Source organism: Eufriesea mexicana, unplaced genomic scaffold (genome assembly GCF_001483705.2).
Source record: "Eufriesea mexicana isolate 0111107269 unplaced genomic scaffold, ASM148370v2 scaffold4744748180, whole genome shotgun sequence".
In the NCBI taxonomy this organism is placed as follows: Eukaryota; Metazoa; Arthropoda; class Insecta; order Hymenoptera; family Apidae; genus Eufriesea; species Eufriesea mexicana.
This window is the reverse complement of record NW_016907968.1, coordinates 88,616-105,358: the sequence shown is the minus strand read 5'-3', so window position 1 is coordinate 105,358 and position 16,743 is coordinate 88,616. Positions and strand designations below refer to the sequence as shown.

At 28.0% G+C, this 16,743-nt stretch overlaps 3 protein-coding genes across 3 annotated transcripts; 2 read left to right on the top strand and 1 right to left on the bottom strand.

Annotated features, from left to right (window-relative positions):
* Window positions 1-603: 603 nt before the first annotated feature.
* On the top strand, window positions 604-8,903 carry Khc (kinesin heavy chain). The gene is made up of 14 exons (XM_017903501.1): window positions 604-1,191; window positions 4,002-4,143; window positions 4,293-4,466; window positions 4,573-4,841; window positions 4,926-5,172; window positions 5,249-5,485; window positions 5,560-5,906; window positions 6,029-6,232; window positions 6,314-6,457; window positions 6,539-6,823; window positions 6,901-7,086; window positions 7,164-7,367; window positions 7,451-7,742; window positions 8,156-8,903. The coding sequence occupies exons 1-14, from the start codon at window positions 1,033-1,035 to the stop codon at window positions 8,230-8,232; spliced, it is 2,967 nt and encodes a 988-aa protein (XP_017758990.1). The 5' UTR covers window positions 604-1,032; the 3' UTR covers window positions 8,233-8,903.
* Window positions 8,904-11,559: 2,656 nt separating this feature from the next.
* On the top strand, window positions 11,560-12,585 carry LOC108549931 (uncharacterized protein C1orf158; the record flags this gene model as incomplete). Its single annotated transcript, XM_017903513.1, has 4 exons — window positions 11,560-11,862; window positions 11,958-12,088; window positions 12,191-12,382; window positions 12,459-12,585. Coding segments are annotated over exons 1-4 (753 nt in total), but the record flags the coding sequence as incomplete, so codon positions are not given.
* A 1,409-nt stretch (window positions 12,586-13,994) lies between these two features.
* LOC108549844 (uncharacterized) lies at window positions 13,995-16,692 on the bottom strand. The gene is made up of 6 exons (XM_017903416.1): window positions 16,530-16,692; window positions 16,337-16,454; window positions 15,644-15,997; window positions 15,285-15,563; window positions 14,902-15,194; window positions 13,995-14,818 (listed from the first exon to the last, which is right to left on the bottom strand). The coding sequence occupies exons 1-6, from the start codon at window positions 16,619-16,621 to the stop codon at window positions 13,996-13,998; spliced, it is 1,959 nt and encodes a 652-aa protein (XP_017758905.1). The 5' UTR covers window positions 16,622-16,692; the 3' UTR covers window position 13,995.
* Window positions 16,693-16,743: the final 51 nt, after the last annotated feature.

The following is a 16,743-nucleotide window of genomic DNA, read 5'->3' as shown; positions in this document are numbered from 1 at the left end:
TAAATGAAATTCATATTAATCGAGAATATATCTATCTCAAGTATGAATGGCCATCTAGTAGAGAAATTGGAAATTAACTTTTTAACAATATTAAAATTAAAATATTAAACCCAAGTGTTATTTCATTGTTTCATTAAAAATAATTTGTGAAAATTGCAATACGTTAAACTGTTCGTGTAACAGTTGTTCTTGTTAATTGCATGAAATAAAAAATCTGCTATACAAAATTTGATTACTATTTAGGAGAAACTAGATAAAAACTTAGATTCAAATAACGAATTAAAAATGTTAGTTAACGAGAGAAAATTTTTATAAGCTAAATTAAAATACAAATTTTTGATCTAAAATATATGTATAACATAAGATAATGTCAGATATTAAGGTTAACTTTGAAATGTACTGAATAATTTAAAAATGTCATTCATAAATTATGATTCATTTTCTAAAGAAAGGACTTTGTTGTCCCACGTATTTACTAAAAAAGTAATTTGAAAGAAAGTGGGAAAAGAAGCGACACCCACGCAGGTTACAGCCCTGACAACGTATGATATCCGCCGACAATGCTGTTTCGTGTGCGCAAACAGGCAAGTCGTACAGCGCGCGCGCACGTTTAGTTCGATGCGTTTGCGTTAAACTTTGTTTTGACTTCTCATCGATTGCTTTTTAGAGAACCAAGTATAATCAAAAAATCACTTTCCAACTTAGTATAGAGTAGTAATGTATTAGAAAACAAGATTACTGTGTGTCACCTATTGTCCATGTTCCTTCTTCAGTCTAATATAAGTACATTCGTTGATTCTTACCTTTGCACACGCAAATCAACCCACCCGCAAAATCATCGAACAACGGCAGCCATCTTTACTGGCTCCGAAACGGGCTGTGGTTTGTGACAGAGAGACGGTAGTGGTTCTTCATGCGGTTCGCGCGACCATCTCGTCGCCTATGCACCCTACAAGAGATTGGAAATCATTTTTAATTGTGGCTAATTAGAAGAACTAAGGAACTCGTGTCACGAATTCAAGCTACCAAAATATGGCAATGGAGACGCCAAGGGAGCGTGAGATTGCCGCGGAGGATAGTATTAAGGTAGTCTGTAGATTTCGACCTTTGAACGACTCCGAGGAAAAAGCTGGCTCTAAATTTATTGTGAAATTTCCTTCTGGTGGCGAGGAAAATTGCATCTCTATCGGGGTATGTATTTTATACACGTCATTGTATTTTTTTAGTTATCACGTTCGTTAATCGTGTCCAGCTTATGTGTGATGTCATCGTGCACAGCTGAGAGCTGCTCTTAGTCCTTCTCCCTGCCGAATATCCTATCTGCAAACCGCATACTGTACATTTAACATCGATTACAGAATTTTTCAAACGATGCTCGATGATTCACTTTTGTTATTTTCGGCGAAATGGATTTCATTCCGCCTCCATCAGTGTTCGTTTCGCTGAACGATTTCTTCGCTTGACGCATCTATTTAAGCGGTCGATTAAAGCTTAATTTCGAAATATATACAGTTCTAAATTATTGACGATCGAACGTCTTTCTAATTTGTAACGATAGTCCATTGTTTTATTAACATTATTTATTCTCTCTATTAGAAAATTATCGTTGTCAATCGGACAAGTGCAAGTTCAGTTTTGCGAAATCTTTGAGTTCGCATTTGCTAACGTTCAATGTAATAAATGATTCTATGTTTTCCACATTTGTTAAAGTTTTGCAAAATATTTACACTACTTTGATTTTTACTGTATCTTTATAAAAATATATAATATATGTATCTAATGTTATTTTATATACGACGATTTTATTAATTCTACTAACAAGTAAATTATTTCGCAATTTATAAGATGTAGATAAGATTATCAAATCATTTCAACCATTCGAATTTTTCTAATTAATATTTTTTAATCCTATTTATTAATCCTACATTCTAATCTTATTATTTTTATATAAATACAGTATTTTTGCAAGATAAAACTGTATTTGTATAATAATTTGTAATTTATATTTTAATTATATTAAATATTGCTTGTCTATTGTTCATAATATTCATTAAATGTATTATATGTGTATAGAAACTAAAGTTATTCTGTATACTATTTTTATTATCCTTCAACATGTTATGATTTGAAATAATTTGAAATATATATACTTTCAAATAGATACTATGTTCATGAATGTACCATTCCATTATGAAAACCTTTTGAGCTTGGTACTTAGTAAAGATATCGCTATTGTTTCAAGAGATTCATGAAACAAAGCTTTATTGAGTGCAATTGTCTCCCTTTTTCCTATATTCTTCTAGCCTTCAAAGGGATTTAGAAATATATATGAAATATGTATCTTCTTGTACATGATTTCTATTGTGTTTTATGCTAATACATGGAATATATACTATAAAAGTAAAATTCTATTACAATTAAGTTTGTTCTTACTTATTTAAAATTCACAAGTGTTTGCCTTGTATCATCAGTTTTTGAAATCATGAAATAATATTATATTATATTCCTCAAGTACATCCTCAACCAAAAATTTTAAAATATTTAAAACACTGTATAAAGAATTAAAAAAATGATTGGATTTGATAAAATAATGGTAAAAGAAATGCACTCCTTTATAATACTTCAGATAATTTGCTTCATATATAATAACAAACATGTGTGTTAGTTTGTTAAAGCCTTGCCAAAATCAATAATAATTCGAACTTTTTTTGGTCTACGTATCTTCCGCGTGTCATAAATACTACCACTAATGTTGACGTACTAATAATTAATCTTTTTTCTTATTTTTCCATTATAATATCATTTTATTTCGCCATTAATATTTTTTTATTCTTATTTAGTATTTCATAATTCCGTTTATGAATTTGTTTAATATTTTTTGTACTTTTCGGTTTAATTCGCTATATAATTTTTCAATAGGGTTAACATCATGCAATTGGGGTAGCTATTCTATTACTCTCATTTCCATCGTAGTTTATATTGTTTCTGAATAGATTTTGTAGGCAATTATTTAGCGTTTTATTTTCTTTACGAAAATTCACTATTTAGATAAAAAAATTTCAAATTTGATTTTATTTACCTACAATATTCTTTTTGGTATCCAATTGTCTTTTAGCGATCAATATTGATGGTTTCTAATACGCTGAAATCTTTTTGCTATATTTTGTGCTTCGAGCTAAAGTCTATTCACAATTATTCATCTTTGAAATCCACTTTCCACGAGTTGAATTTTATCCGTCGCCATCGAAATTGGTTCATTCCGTCGTATAGTAATTTCTGCTGTTATTTCTAAAGCAGTTTCTATTCTATTATGTTTGTTTAATAGTAGGAAATATCAATCCTTTGTTTTATCATTTATTTTTCTCCTATTTTTTTCTTATTTTCTTTTATATTGATTTTCTTGGTCGTTTTTTAATTTAAAGCTATCTACATCTGCAACACTTTTTTTTCGAATCCACGAAACTCAGTCTCACTTTCTTCGAAATTTCTCTTGTAGAGTACCCTTCTCTTGATAAAGTGACTTATTTCGGAGTACTTTGCCGCATATAGGTCTTTTTTCTTCGTAACCACCTTTATGAACAAAATTATTCGAATCGATGACCTCTACTCAAACTTTGAACCGATTCCAGGCTTTAATTTAAGCGTCTGCAATATTGTATTATATTTTAAAATTTTTATATATACCGATAAGACATATATAAAGTTATTGTCGGATGGAAAGAATGACGAAAAAAATGTTGCCTACGGCTACCCTAACGAAATGTATTTCCATCATTTCAAGTATATTTTTCATTCTATAAAAAGCTTCAGCAATTAAACATTTTATTTTCGTGTACCTAGTTAAGATGAAATATATTATTGATGTAACTAGTATAGAGATAAAGCAATAAAATTTAAATAATTTATATTATATATTTGAATTTTGTTAAAATAGGCGAATATTTTAAGATTTTTATATAGCACTATATATCCTTTAATTTAATATTTCGATATTATTTTAGGGAAAAGTATATCTTTTTGACAAAGTATTTAAACCAAATGCCACTCAAGACAAAGTGTACAATGAAGCAGCTAGATCAATTGTCACAGATGTGTTGGCAGGGTACAATGGCACTATTTTTGCATATGGTCAAACATCTTCAGGTAAATCATCATTTTATTAAGTAAAACATGTTAATATCGTATTAATTATCAATATAAAAATGAAATCTTAATTAAAAATTATATCAAATTATCTTGTTTGAAATGTATTTGATATAACATTGTATAATAAAATATTTTACATAAATTAGGTAAAACACATACTATGGAAGGTGTTATTGGAGATCCCAATAATCAGGGTATCATTCCCAGAATTGTTAATGATATTTTCAATCATATTTATGGTATGGAAGAAAATTTGGAATTTCACATCAAAGTATCATATTTTGAAATCTACATGGATAAAATCAGAGATCTTCTTGATAGTAAATACTTCTTTATTATTAATTTTACTTATGCATTTAAAAAATTTACTTGCACATTTATATATCTTAAAATTAATACTTATAATTTAATTTGATTTATTTTCAGTGTCCAAGGTGAATTTAAGTGTACATGAAGATAAAAATCGAGTTCCATTTGTGAAAGGTGCAACAGAGCGCTTTGTATCTAGTCCCGAAGAAGTGTTTGAAGTAATAGAAGAAGGAAAATCAAATAGGCACATTGCTGTGACTAATATGAATGAGCACAGTTCACGTTCTCATTCTGTATTCTTAATAAACGTAAAACAGGAAAATTTAGAAAACCAAAAGAAACTTTCTGGGAAATTATATCTTGTTGATTTGGCTGGTTCAGAAAAGGTGGGGTACATTTATTTTATTAAATTTTTGCAATATTTTTTCTTTCTAATAGTATATTGGTTTTGTGATTGCATTACATTTCAGGTTTCCAAAACTGGGGCAGAAGGTACTGTGTTAGATGAAGCAAAAAATATTAATAAATCATTATCAGCACTTGGCAATGTAATCTCAGCTTTAGCTGATGGAAATAAAACACACATTCCTTATCGTGATTCAAAGTTAACTAGAATTTTACAAGAATCTCTTGGTGGTAATGCTAGAACTACAATTATTATTTGTTGTTCACCAGCTAGTTTCAATGAATCAGAAACAAAATCGACTTTAGATTTTGGTAATAAAAAAGTTCTTAATTTCTTTTTGATAAAATGTATGAAATTTTTCGATTGTTATTTTATCTATTTATTCAGGTAAACGTGCTAAAACTATTAAGAATGTTATATGCGTTAATGAGGAATTGACGGCTGAAGAATGGAAACGACGCTATGAGAGGGAGAAAGAAAAGGCAGCTAGATTGAAAGGAAAAGTTGAGAAACTAGAGGCCGAATTATCGCGTTGGCGACAAGGTGAAACGGTTAAACCCGAAGAACAAGTTAACTTAGTCGAGGCACCAGATGTTACAGCATTGATTAATATATCCATTGAAGGTACTATATAACTTATCTTATGAAAGTAAAGATATATTGTGACATATATTATACAAGTTACAATATTTATTTAGGTAAACTCGATGATGGTCCAATGCCGGCTACCCCTGGTGGCAATTTGATGGCTGGATCCTTATCTAATGAAGAAAGACAAAAATTGGAAGAGGAACGTGAAAGGCTTTATCAACAGTTGGATGATAAGGATGAAGAAATTAATCAACAATCGCAATATGTTGAAAACCTGAAAGAACAAATTCTCGAACAGACGGAATTAATTGCCACCGCGAGACGTGAGTACGAAAAACTTCAACAGGAAGTAAACCGAACACAGCAAGAACATGAACGGGCTAAGGAAGAAGTTAAAGAAGTTTTACAAGCATTGGAAGAATTGGCAGTTAACTATGATCAAAAGTGTCAAGAGGTATTATTTTTTATTAATAATTAATTTCTTATTTCATTTGTATTAAAAATTATAATAACATTTTGTATTTCGTCAACTTTTAATTTTATTAATTTCAATATTTTGACATTTTACTTTTGCAGTGTGATATTAAGAAGAAAGAAACAGAAACTTTGACAGAAGAACTTTTAACGAAACAAACTACATTGAATAGTACTGCTTCAGAATTACAACAATTGCGAGATATGTCAGCTCATCAGAGAAAGCGTATTGCGGAAATGTTAGCCAATTTCTTAAATGATTTGGGCGAAATTGGAGTAGCGATTGGTGGTGATGAAAATCTAAAAGTAAAATCTGACTTATTAAATTACATAAAAAATGTTTTACAATGTAATTATATAAAATATTAAAAATTTCGTATATTATAGGTTGCATCTACGGAAAGCAATGGTAAACTTGAAGAAGAATTTACAGTGGCAAGGCTGTTCATTAGCAAAATGAAATCAGAGGTGAAGAATTTAGTACAACGATGCCAAGGATTAGAAAGTTTCCAAGTAGACTGTAACAAGAAAGTAAGCATTCGATTTCGTACTCTTTGAATTCATTATATTTGATTTTTACATTTTGATACTCATTCATAAAATTTATTTTAGGTTGCTGAATATGAAAAGGATTTGGCTGAATGTCGTTTATTAATTTCTCAACATGAAGCTCGTATGCAAACATTAACAGAATCAATGAAAGTGGCAGAAGCACGTAAACGTACTTTAGAAGAAGATGTTGATGCTTTACGCGAGGAATGTGCCAAGTTAAAGGCTGCAGAACAGGTACAGGCAGTCACAAATAAAGAAAAAGCAGAAGAGACAGAAGCAGCAACAAAGATGAAAGTAGCCTTAGAAGAACAAATGGATCAACTACGCGATGCTCATCAGAAACAAGTAATACGTGATAAATATATTTTATATTAGTATGATATATTATTGTTATTATCATTATTAATTGAATATTATGATAGGTTGCAGCACTCAGAGATGAATTGTCTGAGAAGCAAGAATTGATTAGTGAACTTAAAGATTTGAATCAGAAATTCACATTAGCTCATCAACAAATGCAAACTGATTATGAACGACTTAAACAGGAAGAAGCAAACAAATCTGTTAAATTGCAAGAATTGATCTTATTTAATGAACGTCGTGAACAAGTATGCACAACATTTTTACAAAATATATGAAATAATACAAAAACATGTTATGATTACTAATCTACTTCTTTTTGTAGGCTCGAAAAGATCTTAAAGGTCTTGAGGAAACAGTAGCCAAAGAACTTCAAACATTGCACAACTTACGTAAATTATTTGTCCAAGATCTCCAGGCTAGAATAAAGAAAACAATGATTGTAGAAAATAATGAAGATGGTGGCGGATCGCTTACACAAAAACAAAAAATTTCCTTCCTTGAGAATAACCTAGATCAGCTTACGAAGGTACGTATTTACAACTTAACATTATATAATTTTATTTTGTTAAATTTATAGTATAAATTTTATTTACGTATATATTTCTATAGGTACATAAGCAACTTGTGAGAGATAACGCTGATCTTCGATGTGAATTGCCCAAAGTTGAAAAGAGATTACGAGCTACAATGGATCGTGTAAAAGCTCTGGAAACAGCATTGCGAGATGCCAAAGAAGGTGCAATGCGAGATCGTAAACGTTATCAGTATGAAGTAGATAGAATCAAAGAAGCTGTTAGACAGAAGAATTTAGCCCGTCGTGGACCCAGTGCGCAAATTGCTAAACCAATTAGAGCTGGTCAACATCATATAAATGTTAATGCTATTAGAGCAGGAAATCGTGGTAAGTAATAATTTGAATATATATTTCTTTATATATATTCTTTTTATGTACATATGTATTTATATTTATACTATAAAATTGTTGGTTTGTTCGACTTTGTACAAATGTATTTCAACTAGATGTTGATTTGAAATATGTGGTGGTAATTATTATGAAAATTATATAATTTTATATAAAAATATCTAAAAGTGAAAAATTATTTATAAAGTGAACAAACCTTGTGAAAATTTTAAATTTATTTTTCAATATTTTTTCCTAATAAATGGGTTTGGGTGACTTAATTAAAAAATTAATTTTTAGTTAATGTTTTTGTTAATCTAGTTTTTATATTTATTTTTTTCATGTTTTTATTCAGATATGGGTAACAGCGTACAGTGATCGTGAGCATAATGCCAAACCCTTCACTTTTACAGAAAACGAATGCAAGAACGCTTTCATGAATGAAAACAATAGAGTTCCAGAGACTCTAATTTGTAGTGGATACCCATAAATGTTACAACTATATAGTAAGGGTAATAGACGTAATATATCCGCAAGGAGCACCGCCAGTTCTTTTTATTTGTCTCGAAACAAGCATGTGCTTAGGTATATTCAAATAAGTGCATTAAGTTATAAAATTAGTGCTGCATGTCCTATCGATTTGTAAATAGTTAATTTTTATAAATTATTTAACTTAATATCATGCACGATAAATAAAGGTGAATGTCTATCAAATAATCATGCAAAGGCCTCTCATGAACAATGTTTTAATATTTATTTCTATCAAAATTTTATATACTAAGCCCTATATTTTTAAAAAGATAAATGAATTCTACTATCATAGAATAGAAAATAAATTTCTGAAAGTGACTCTAATATAATTTGATTGACTTATCTACAGTAGTTTTATCTAATCTGCTATTAACATTAAAGTTTCCGAACAAACGAGGCAGTACTATTTAAGATTTGGTAGGTATCGCTGACATGAAATGCGATTGGACATGCGGCTTTGAAAAAATTGTAGGAATGATCGTGGCTTATAAATATTTATAATTGTAAGAATTCTCTCCATTGCTATTAACACATTCGTGACAACAGATTTTTTCGGACCTCCCAAGAGAGCCCACTTAACTGGTAGTTAAGTTTGTTGGTTACTCTAAATATTATTGAGGTCCAAGAACCAATGGCTTTATAAACGTTTTCAACAGAAGAATTTTCTTCGTTCACGTTTATTTTATTAATTATAGTACAGTTTTCATTACATCAATCTTTATATAATCATCTAATTTAAATTAATTTATTATCGCTTATTCTTGTTTATATCAGAGGCTTTTATACTACATTTAAAGTTTTGTAGACCAACGAAATTTGGTCTATAGGGAAGTCTTTTGTCTTAGATAAACGTGTTAATTTACGTTTCTTCATGTTGAGCTTATGCTCGGATGTTACCTAGATGTATACCGTACGTCTAATTGTGAGCTATTGCACAGGTCTGCTTAAGTTCCTAAAACCTGTTGCAGGCCGCCGAAAATTCGCTCACACATGTGTTTTTCTTTTTCAGTGTAATCGCCGAATGAACGTTACACACGTGCATTTTCTTTTTTAGAAAACTCTATTCTTTAATCATATTTGTCAGTAATTAATGCTTTTCAATGTGTACTTTTTATGTACTTTGTTGTAATTTTTTTATTTATGATTCCCTTAAAAATGTACGAGCCACACGTACTTGATGTATTGCCCAGAGCAGGAGAATTCTAAACAATATTAATTTAAGATAGGTTTCTGTAAATTGTGCGCAACAAAATATCTGTTTGTGATATGCTGGAATCTTGTTATGTGCAGATTCTTTATGGTATGTAGGCAAGAAAGGTTAACATTTTCTTTATGAATCATTGTCTTTCATTGTTGTAGACAACAGTGAAAGAAATCATGTTTCCATGTGAGATCATTTTTGTCATCTTCCGTTTTTTAACTTTTGTGATATTGAGGGTGAAATTGTGTTTGCTAACATGCAAAGACAAGTGCGTGGTGCATAATGAGTGCAATTATTATTGAAATATTCTTGTCCAATGTATGTAAATATAATCATACTCCATTACATTTATTTGGCAAATTAACAAAATGATCTTTACAAATTGCTCTACTCATTAAAGGCTACAAGTATATGTATTTATTGCAAAATACACTTAATATTACTGTTTCAAAGCCTTAACAATTGTCAAAATATTGTCATACAATAATGTATTTTTCATTCTACTGTTCAACTAAGATATTAATGTATCAGCTGAATTTTGAATCATGATTCTATTCTTTTCTTAAGCTACTGAATCATGAAATAAAATGTCAGCTTAGCCAACTCTTTAATTGTGAGTTTTGGGCATCGACCATTTTTCCTTCCTAAATAACATTTATTTTTATAGAGTATTATAAAGGCATTATTGATTTTTCAACATGGAGAAAGAAATTGTAAGGTACTTATTAAACAAATTTTTGTTATAATTAAAAAATAATTAAAAACGATGATAGCTCATCGAGTACATGAATCAGCCTGTTATACATTAGCATAATTTAAATTATTTGTATTTTTTCTTAATTGATATTTTTTTTCTTTTATACAATGAATTACGTATGAATCATTTGTATAATTGAAACAGGCAATGGAGCTTGATAAACGATTTGATGAATTTTATTGTATAAAAAACTCCTCGAAAATCAGACGCTTGTCATAAAAATCTTTCTATTCGGAAACCTCCGATATATGCATAGAAAAAACAAAAAGCAAATCAGAGTTATTATTATTTTCATAATACCTCAAACGTGTTAAAAATTATAATAAAGAAAAAGTAGTTAACTTATAATGGTATATACACACAGGAAAACAAGGATTATTATTAATGAGGAGGTTGATCTATAACTGCTGCCGTTTTTTTGTAAACTGTACGAAGTATGCGAATGTGAAGGAAATAAATAAGTTGACAGATGTAGATATTCGTTTCATTGTTTTAGAAACCGAAAAATGTACAGAAAAAGTGCGACAAACTTATGTAGTTGTATCACGTGCTTTGCTACACTATGCTTTATTCAAGAAATTATTATATGTTCCATACGTGTGCTTATTTAATTAAGCTCCATATCATACAAAAATTACAGGCGTTCTAAAGAATCTATATTGATGCTCGATGGTGCATAGCGAAACCTATAAGTATCGAAGTAGGTTTACTATAAAAATGCAATGCGAATAATAAATTCTTTTTTCATTGCATGTTTTGTGTATATGTTATAACATTCTTTTAAAGCCCTTAATCAAGTTCAGATCTACCTCATCTGAAACAGAAAATAAAATGAAGTAGGAATTCCAAAAATTTTCCTAGAATTAGATGGTAGATTTGTATGCAGAATTTATAGAAGCTGTAGCTTCAAGGTACCATAGATTATGTTACACGCAATATACACCCTCATTTATTTGAGATTACTTTTAAGAAGTTTATTATTATTATTATTATTATTATTATTATTATTACTATTATTATTATTATTATTATTATGATTATTATTACTACTATTACTTGATTATTAATTGACGATATCCGCATTAAAAGAATAAATTAAATGCATTAACTTTTTAGTAAAACACTACTTAATAATAATTCTTGGATAGCATATTTATTTAATAATAAAATAATTTATATCACATGTATATTTGCATTTTTAATATCAAAATTATAATTAACCAACATTCCTTATTTATTTTACATGTTAGTTTAAATAGAAGAACACTAAGTATTCATTCAATCGTACTTCATTACTTGATTTGTTTTCTTGTGATATTTTTTTAAAGATGAATGCCATTAATGCCATGAACTGGAATGTGAAACAACAGTGTTTAGACAGTACATTATCATTAACAGATGTACGAAAGAAATTATTTCCTGCAAAGAGTAAACTAGATCGTGCACCAGTATTAAGTGAAAACAAATATACATCAAAAACCTTAGTAGGTAATTGGTTTGAGCATAGAGCAAGTTATACATCCCAATCTGATGATTGGCGAACTTTATATGAAATAGATTTTAAACTTCATATTAATAAAACTTGGAAAATAAATAAAATTGCAAAATGGGAAAATAAACTTATTCAAGAGGTATATGAACATATATAAAAAGTAAATATATAATATAATCTTTAAATAATATTTAATTTTTACAATAATGTTTTTAAATTGAATTTCGTGGTAAGGGTTTACCTCAAGAAAAAATTTTTGATCATAGAAAGGAATATTATAATAACATGACAACAACTTATGATTTATGTTATAATGTTTTACCAAAAAGTCTCAAAGTACCTAAAATTAGGTCATATAATGCAAGGTATGTATCATTTTATGTGTATATATTAATTACTAATGAATTACTCAAATGATTTACTATCATATATTGGTGTTTCATAAAATTTATGTTTTATATTTGGAGACAGAGGAAATGGATCCCTGAACAGGATTTAACAAAAAGTTTTGGTACATTGACACAATTTGGATTACAAGATGCATTAAAAGAAGAAATATACAAAGATTCAAAGGAAGGAATAGCTAAATGTCGTTGGTGGTCTACTTATAGGGAAGAAATTGGACAATTGAAACCATTAAATATGAAACCAAGTGCTCAGTAAGTTATTATTCAAAATAAATTATAATTTTTATCAAATATTTTTATTTAACTGTTATATTTAACTTTATTGAAGATTTCACAGACGAAAAGTGAATTTTAATGTACCAGATCTTAGTCATTTTGAACATAAATTATCAAATATTGAACACTGTTTATTTCCACTAAAAGTTAAAAATTCATTATTAACTATGCAAAATGAAAAAGAAACAATATGAAATATATTTATCCATAAATTAAATTGTTACAAATCTCAACAAAAATGTAATATCTCAAATAAAAATATTGTAATATTTATTTTGTTAATTTACTTTAACATCACATTGTAGTAAGACATAATACATATTCTTACAAATATACAGAACACTTTGAATTTCATCATTTACATATGTACAAAATTTTTAATACAAATTTTGAATATATTGAAAATTGTAATTAAATTATTTGTAGTTACATCTATTTATGCTTAAAGAAAAAGGAATAACTATATAAAAGCAAGAATAAAAACATTAAGCTATATTGATGGTGTAATTAGCAAACTTGAACATCATTTTTAATTCAATTTCGAAATAGTTATGAAATAACTTTAAGATATAATAACAGCATTATGGAAACTTTTACTGCCATTTTATTTCACTTTATAATATTGCTAACTTGTACTTTTACCGCCTGCGGACATTTTCTGTTTATAAAACCAATCTATAGTTACAATTTTCAATTATCACTATTTAAAAAACATTAAATATTTATCAATTACTTAAAATTTTTGTGTTGATATATATAGAGATTAAAGATAAGAAAATTTTTCAATGCACTATGGTTTCTTGTCCATATTTTTAAAGATATAATAAAGATACAGAATTTACTAAAATTACATCCATTATTTACAAAATTTATCATTTTATTCTCAAATTTTATAATTCAAAACATTCAATATAATAGTACAAGACTGCAAATACCAAAATCTACACAAAAAAATAACATGTATTATTATAACAATATTGGTTTAACAAGATTTATAGTCTGTTTGTTAATATATAATAAGTCACAAGAATCAAAACAGTAGTCTTCCTTATATGCACAAATATAATAATAAAGTTAAAAAAAAATAAAACATCAATACAAAGTGAACGTAATTTCACATTATTTCATTAATTCTTAATTCTTAAATTTGTTGGGTTACATACATATCTTACTAGTGAACACACATGGAGAACATTTCTTTTTTTATCACAAGATTGACAGTTTAAAATGTCATATGAATTTTCTATCAGACCAGTATCCATTTTCCATTACTATGCATTTAACTTAATATTATTGTTCAAATTTGATGTTTCATAAAATGCGTATAAAAAAATAATATTTATTTACAGTGACTTATGTAAACTAAAAAATGAGTGATTATGACAAAACTTTATGATTATAATAGAAAATTTTACACTGGCAGTATATCGCTTATTTATCAGATTTCTATATCACTGATTACTATTTATAAAAAGTAATTACTGTTCATATAGTAATAAACAACTTAATTTATAACTAACAACTACAATATGTACGAATGGCAAATGTAAATTCAGAAATAATGGCGATAGATGTACGGTATACTCTGTTTAACGTAACAAAGTAGTACATAACACTATTATATTTAACACAAGTGAACCGCATAAAAGGACTGGTAACCAAACGGGACTTGTTACAACAGTGGTATGACTAGGAAACATCTGCATTTTAGAGGGACTTTTAATATCATTTATATTCATATCTTGTTTTTGTGGACACTGATCCATTAAAATTGAATTATTTCTTTTGTTATTTTGGGACAATAATAACGTTCGTGGAGTATAAAGATTACCCGATGCAAGTTTCATTGTTTGGTTATTAACTGACTGATTTTTTGGTTCTGACAATGGAAGTTGTAAGCCCCGTTGACAAAAAGATCCAACATGACTGTTACTTTGTGCTAAAGTATAACAAGACTGTGTTGTATCTGATATAACTGAACATTGATCAAATTCATGTATGGATGGTTCTCTAGATGGGCCAAAATTAGAACCTGCAGAACCAAAGCCAGAGCTTTGACTGGATGATCTTGATAATGATGGTGCATCTATGCCTTCCTGCCAATAACCACCAGCTACCCATGATGTCTGCATAACTGATTTTAATTTTGGTGGTGATAAAATATTTTTTTTACTGGATTTTTTAAAGAGTTCAGAACTTTTTGTACTATACACTTTTGTTTCAAAAATTTTTGGTATTTTTACCAAATATTTTGGCTTATCTTCGCCCAATGATAATATACTTAATGTGCTCAAACTCTCATTCAATGAGTAACTGTTATCTATCATACTTTTTTTGCATACAGGTGTAGAATTAAATACTGTATCATTATCATTAATAGGCATTGATGATAATTGTGACTCTGGATTTTTACTATAATATAAAAAATTACTTTAGTTTCTTTTGTTTTATTATGATTAAAGTTAATGAAAAATTAAAAAATTGAATTTACTTACAGTGAACTTTGAAAAATTGTAGATTTACAATTTAGTGAATTTTCTGTACAAGGCATATACAAGTCTTTCATTGTATTCAGTGCTGATTGATTAATAATGTTTCCATTTAAATTACTGGTAGTTTGAATACTAAAGTTGTGCTTATTATTTGAAGTGGTTGTGTATGAATTGGATAATACTGTATTTTTTACCAGAGGTTCAATCTTTTTGAATGACATATTTTTGTTTAATGTACTTTTATGAGATTTAGGCATGACATTCATGAAGCCTATGACTGAGATAAATAGCATTATCTAAAGTAAAAATGATTGGAAATGAACAAATTTAATGTATTAAGACATAACTATTAATACAGTATATTTTATTTTAATTTATTAGCTTACCATATGATACTGAGTTATATAATCTAGAGAAAACCATGTATTGTGTAAATCTGCCTTGATTAATTTTGTGTCTTTAAATGGTAAAAGTATAATCATACAAATCCATAAAAACATAAGTAATATATCAGAACTTTGTTTTTTGGTAGAAGTTATCCAACAGGCACACAGTTGAAAAAATAATCCTCCAATTGGTAAGAATATTAATTCCATGTTGTATGCAATCATAGAGCCTAATATTGTTGAAATTATTCTGCATATTAATTCAGAATATTTTGTATTCTACAAAGAATGAAAAAATTTTGATAAAAAATACTACAAAACCTTATTATTCATTATAACACACTTAGTAAAATACTTACATTAGTAATTAGACAAAAGGGTTTTTGCTTAAAAAACAACATTTTATATTGTGCAAGCCATAATGCTTGCTTATGTAATACGTTATTTACTGTGGTTTTACACTTTGCACATAGTGGATATTGTTGTTCTAAGCTATCTTTAAACTTTTGTATCCCATACTCATAAGATTTTTCATTTTCAGGTATATAATCAGATAACTTTGATATTTTTATGGTTTCATTCACGTTACATTGTTTGCAGAGGCCATTATTTGCATCTTTATTTATTGTACCTTGACTGATTGTACAGTACCTTTTGATTTCATGTGAAGATGTTTTATATTGTTCTGGTATATTATATGCATAATCACCATTCTAAAATTTTACATGAAGGAAATATAGAAATATTGTTCCAAAACATATATACAATTTCAAATGATATTGCATAAATAAATTGTTTTAATTCTGTACTAAAATATTCCCATAACTTTAAAAATATTTAATGAATCAATTAATCCAACCTAAATAATCAAAATACATTATGCATAAAATTTTAGTAATTAATATTTACTAGTAAAACTAGTAATTAAATAGTCCTAGTAATTAAATTAAAATTTTTATATTTTATATTTATTAAGATTTTAATAGCTAACATAAACATGTACATTTCAAATAATTTATATTATTAAATTTTAATTCACTAAATTTGCTTACCTTAGAGAAACCATTATATTGTTCACAATATGGACACATCCACCAATTAAGTTGCTGCCGCCAAATTTTTATATTATTATTACAAAACCAACAGTTTACTTTTACAGGCCATCTTAATCTAACACATGAGCGAAATATGATATAATCATGACAGTAATCAATGAAGAAGAAAAAAATAGGGAGAAATACTTACTTAAGTTTTTGGAAGACGGTGGTGATCGTTGCAACTATTAATAAAATAATGGAAAATATTGACATGAAATTGAATGACAGGTCAAATTCCATTTTTTATATAAAAAATATATAAAAACTGAGGGCAAAGTTCATCTCCCGCCGACCGGCTAGAGTGCCTTCACCTTAACCTATGTAATCTGAATTGTGTAAAAATCATGCAGTCACGTGGCGTA

Excerpts from the sequence above, each read along its gene's own strand:
- LOC108549844 (XM_017903416.1), bottom strand. The coding sequence starts at position 16,621 with ATGGAATTTGACCTGTCATTCAATTTCATGTCAATATTTTCCATTATT. Across the intron at positions 15,195-15,284 it reads ATATAACTCAGTATCATATG|ATAATGCTATTTATCTCAGT; the intron begins GTAAGCTAATAA and ends TTTTTACTTTAG. Across the intron at positions 14,819-14,901 it reads ACAATTTTTCAAAGTTCACT|TAAAAATCCAGAGTCACAAT; the intron begins GTAAGTAAATTC and ends TTTATATTATAG.
- Khc (XM_017903501.1), top strand. The coding sequence starts at position 1,033 with ATGGCAATGGAGACGCCAAGGGAGCGTGAGATTGCCGCGGAGGATAGT. Across the intron at positions 5,907-6,028 it reads ATGATCAAAAGTGTCAAGAG|TGTGATATTAAGAAGAAAGA; the intron begins GTATTATTTTTT and ends TTACTTTTGCAG. Across the intron at positions 7,368-7,450 it reads ACCTAGATCAGCTTACGAAG|GTACATAAGCAACTTGTGAG; the intron begins GTACGTATTTAC and ends ATATTTCTATAG.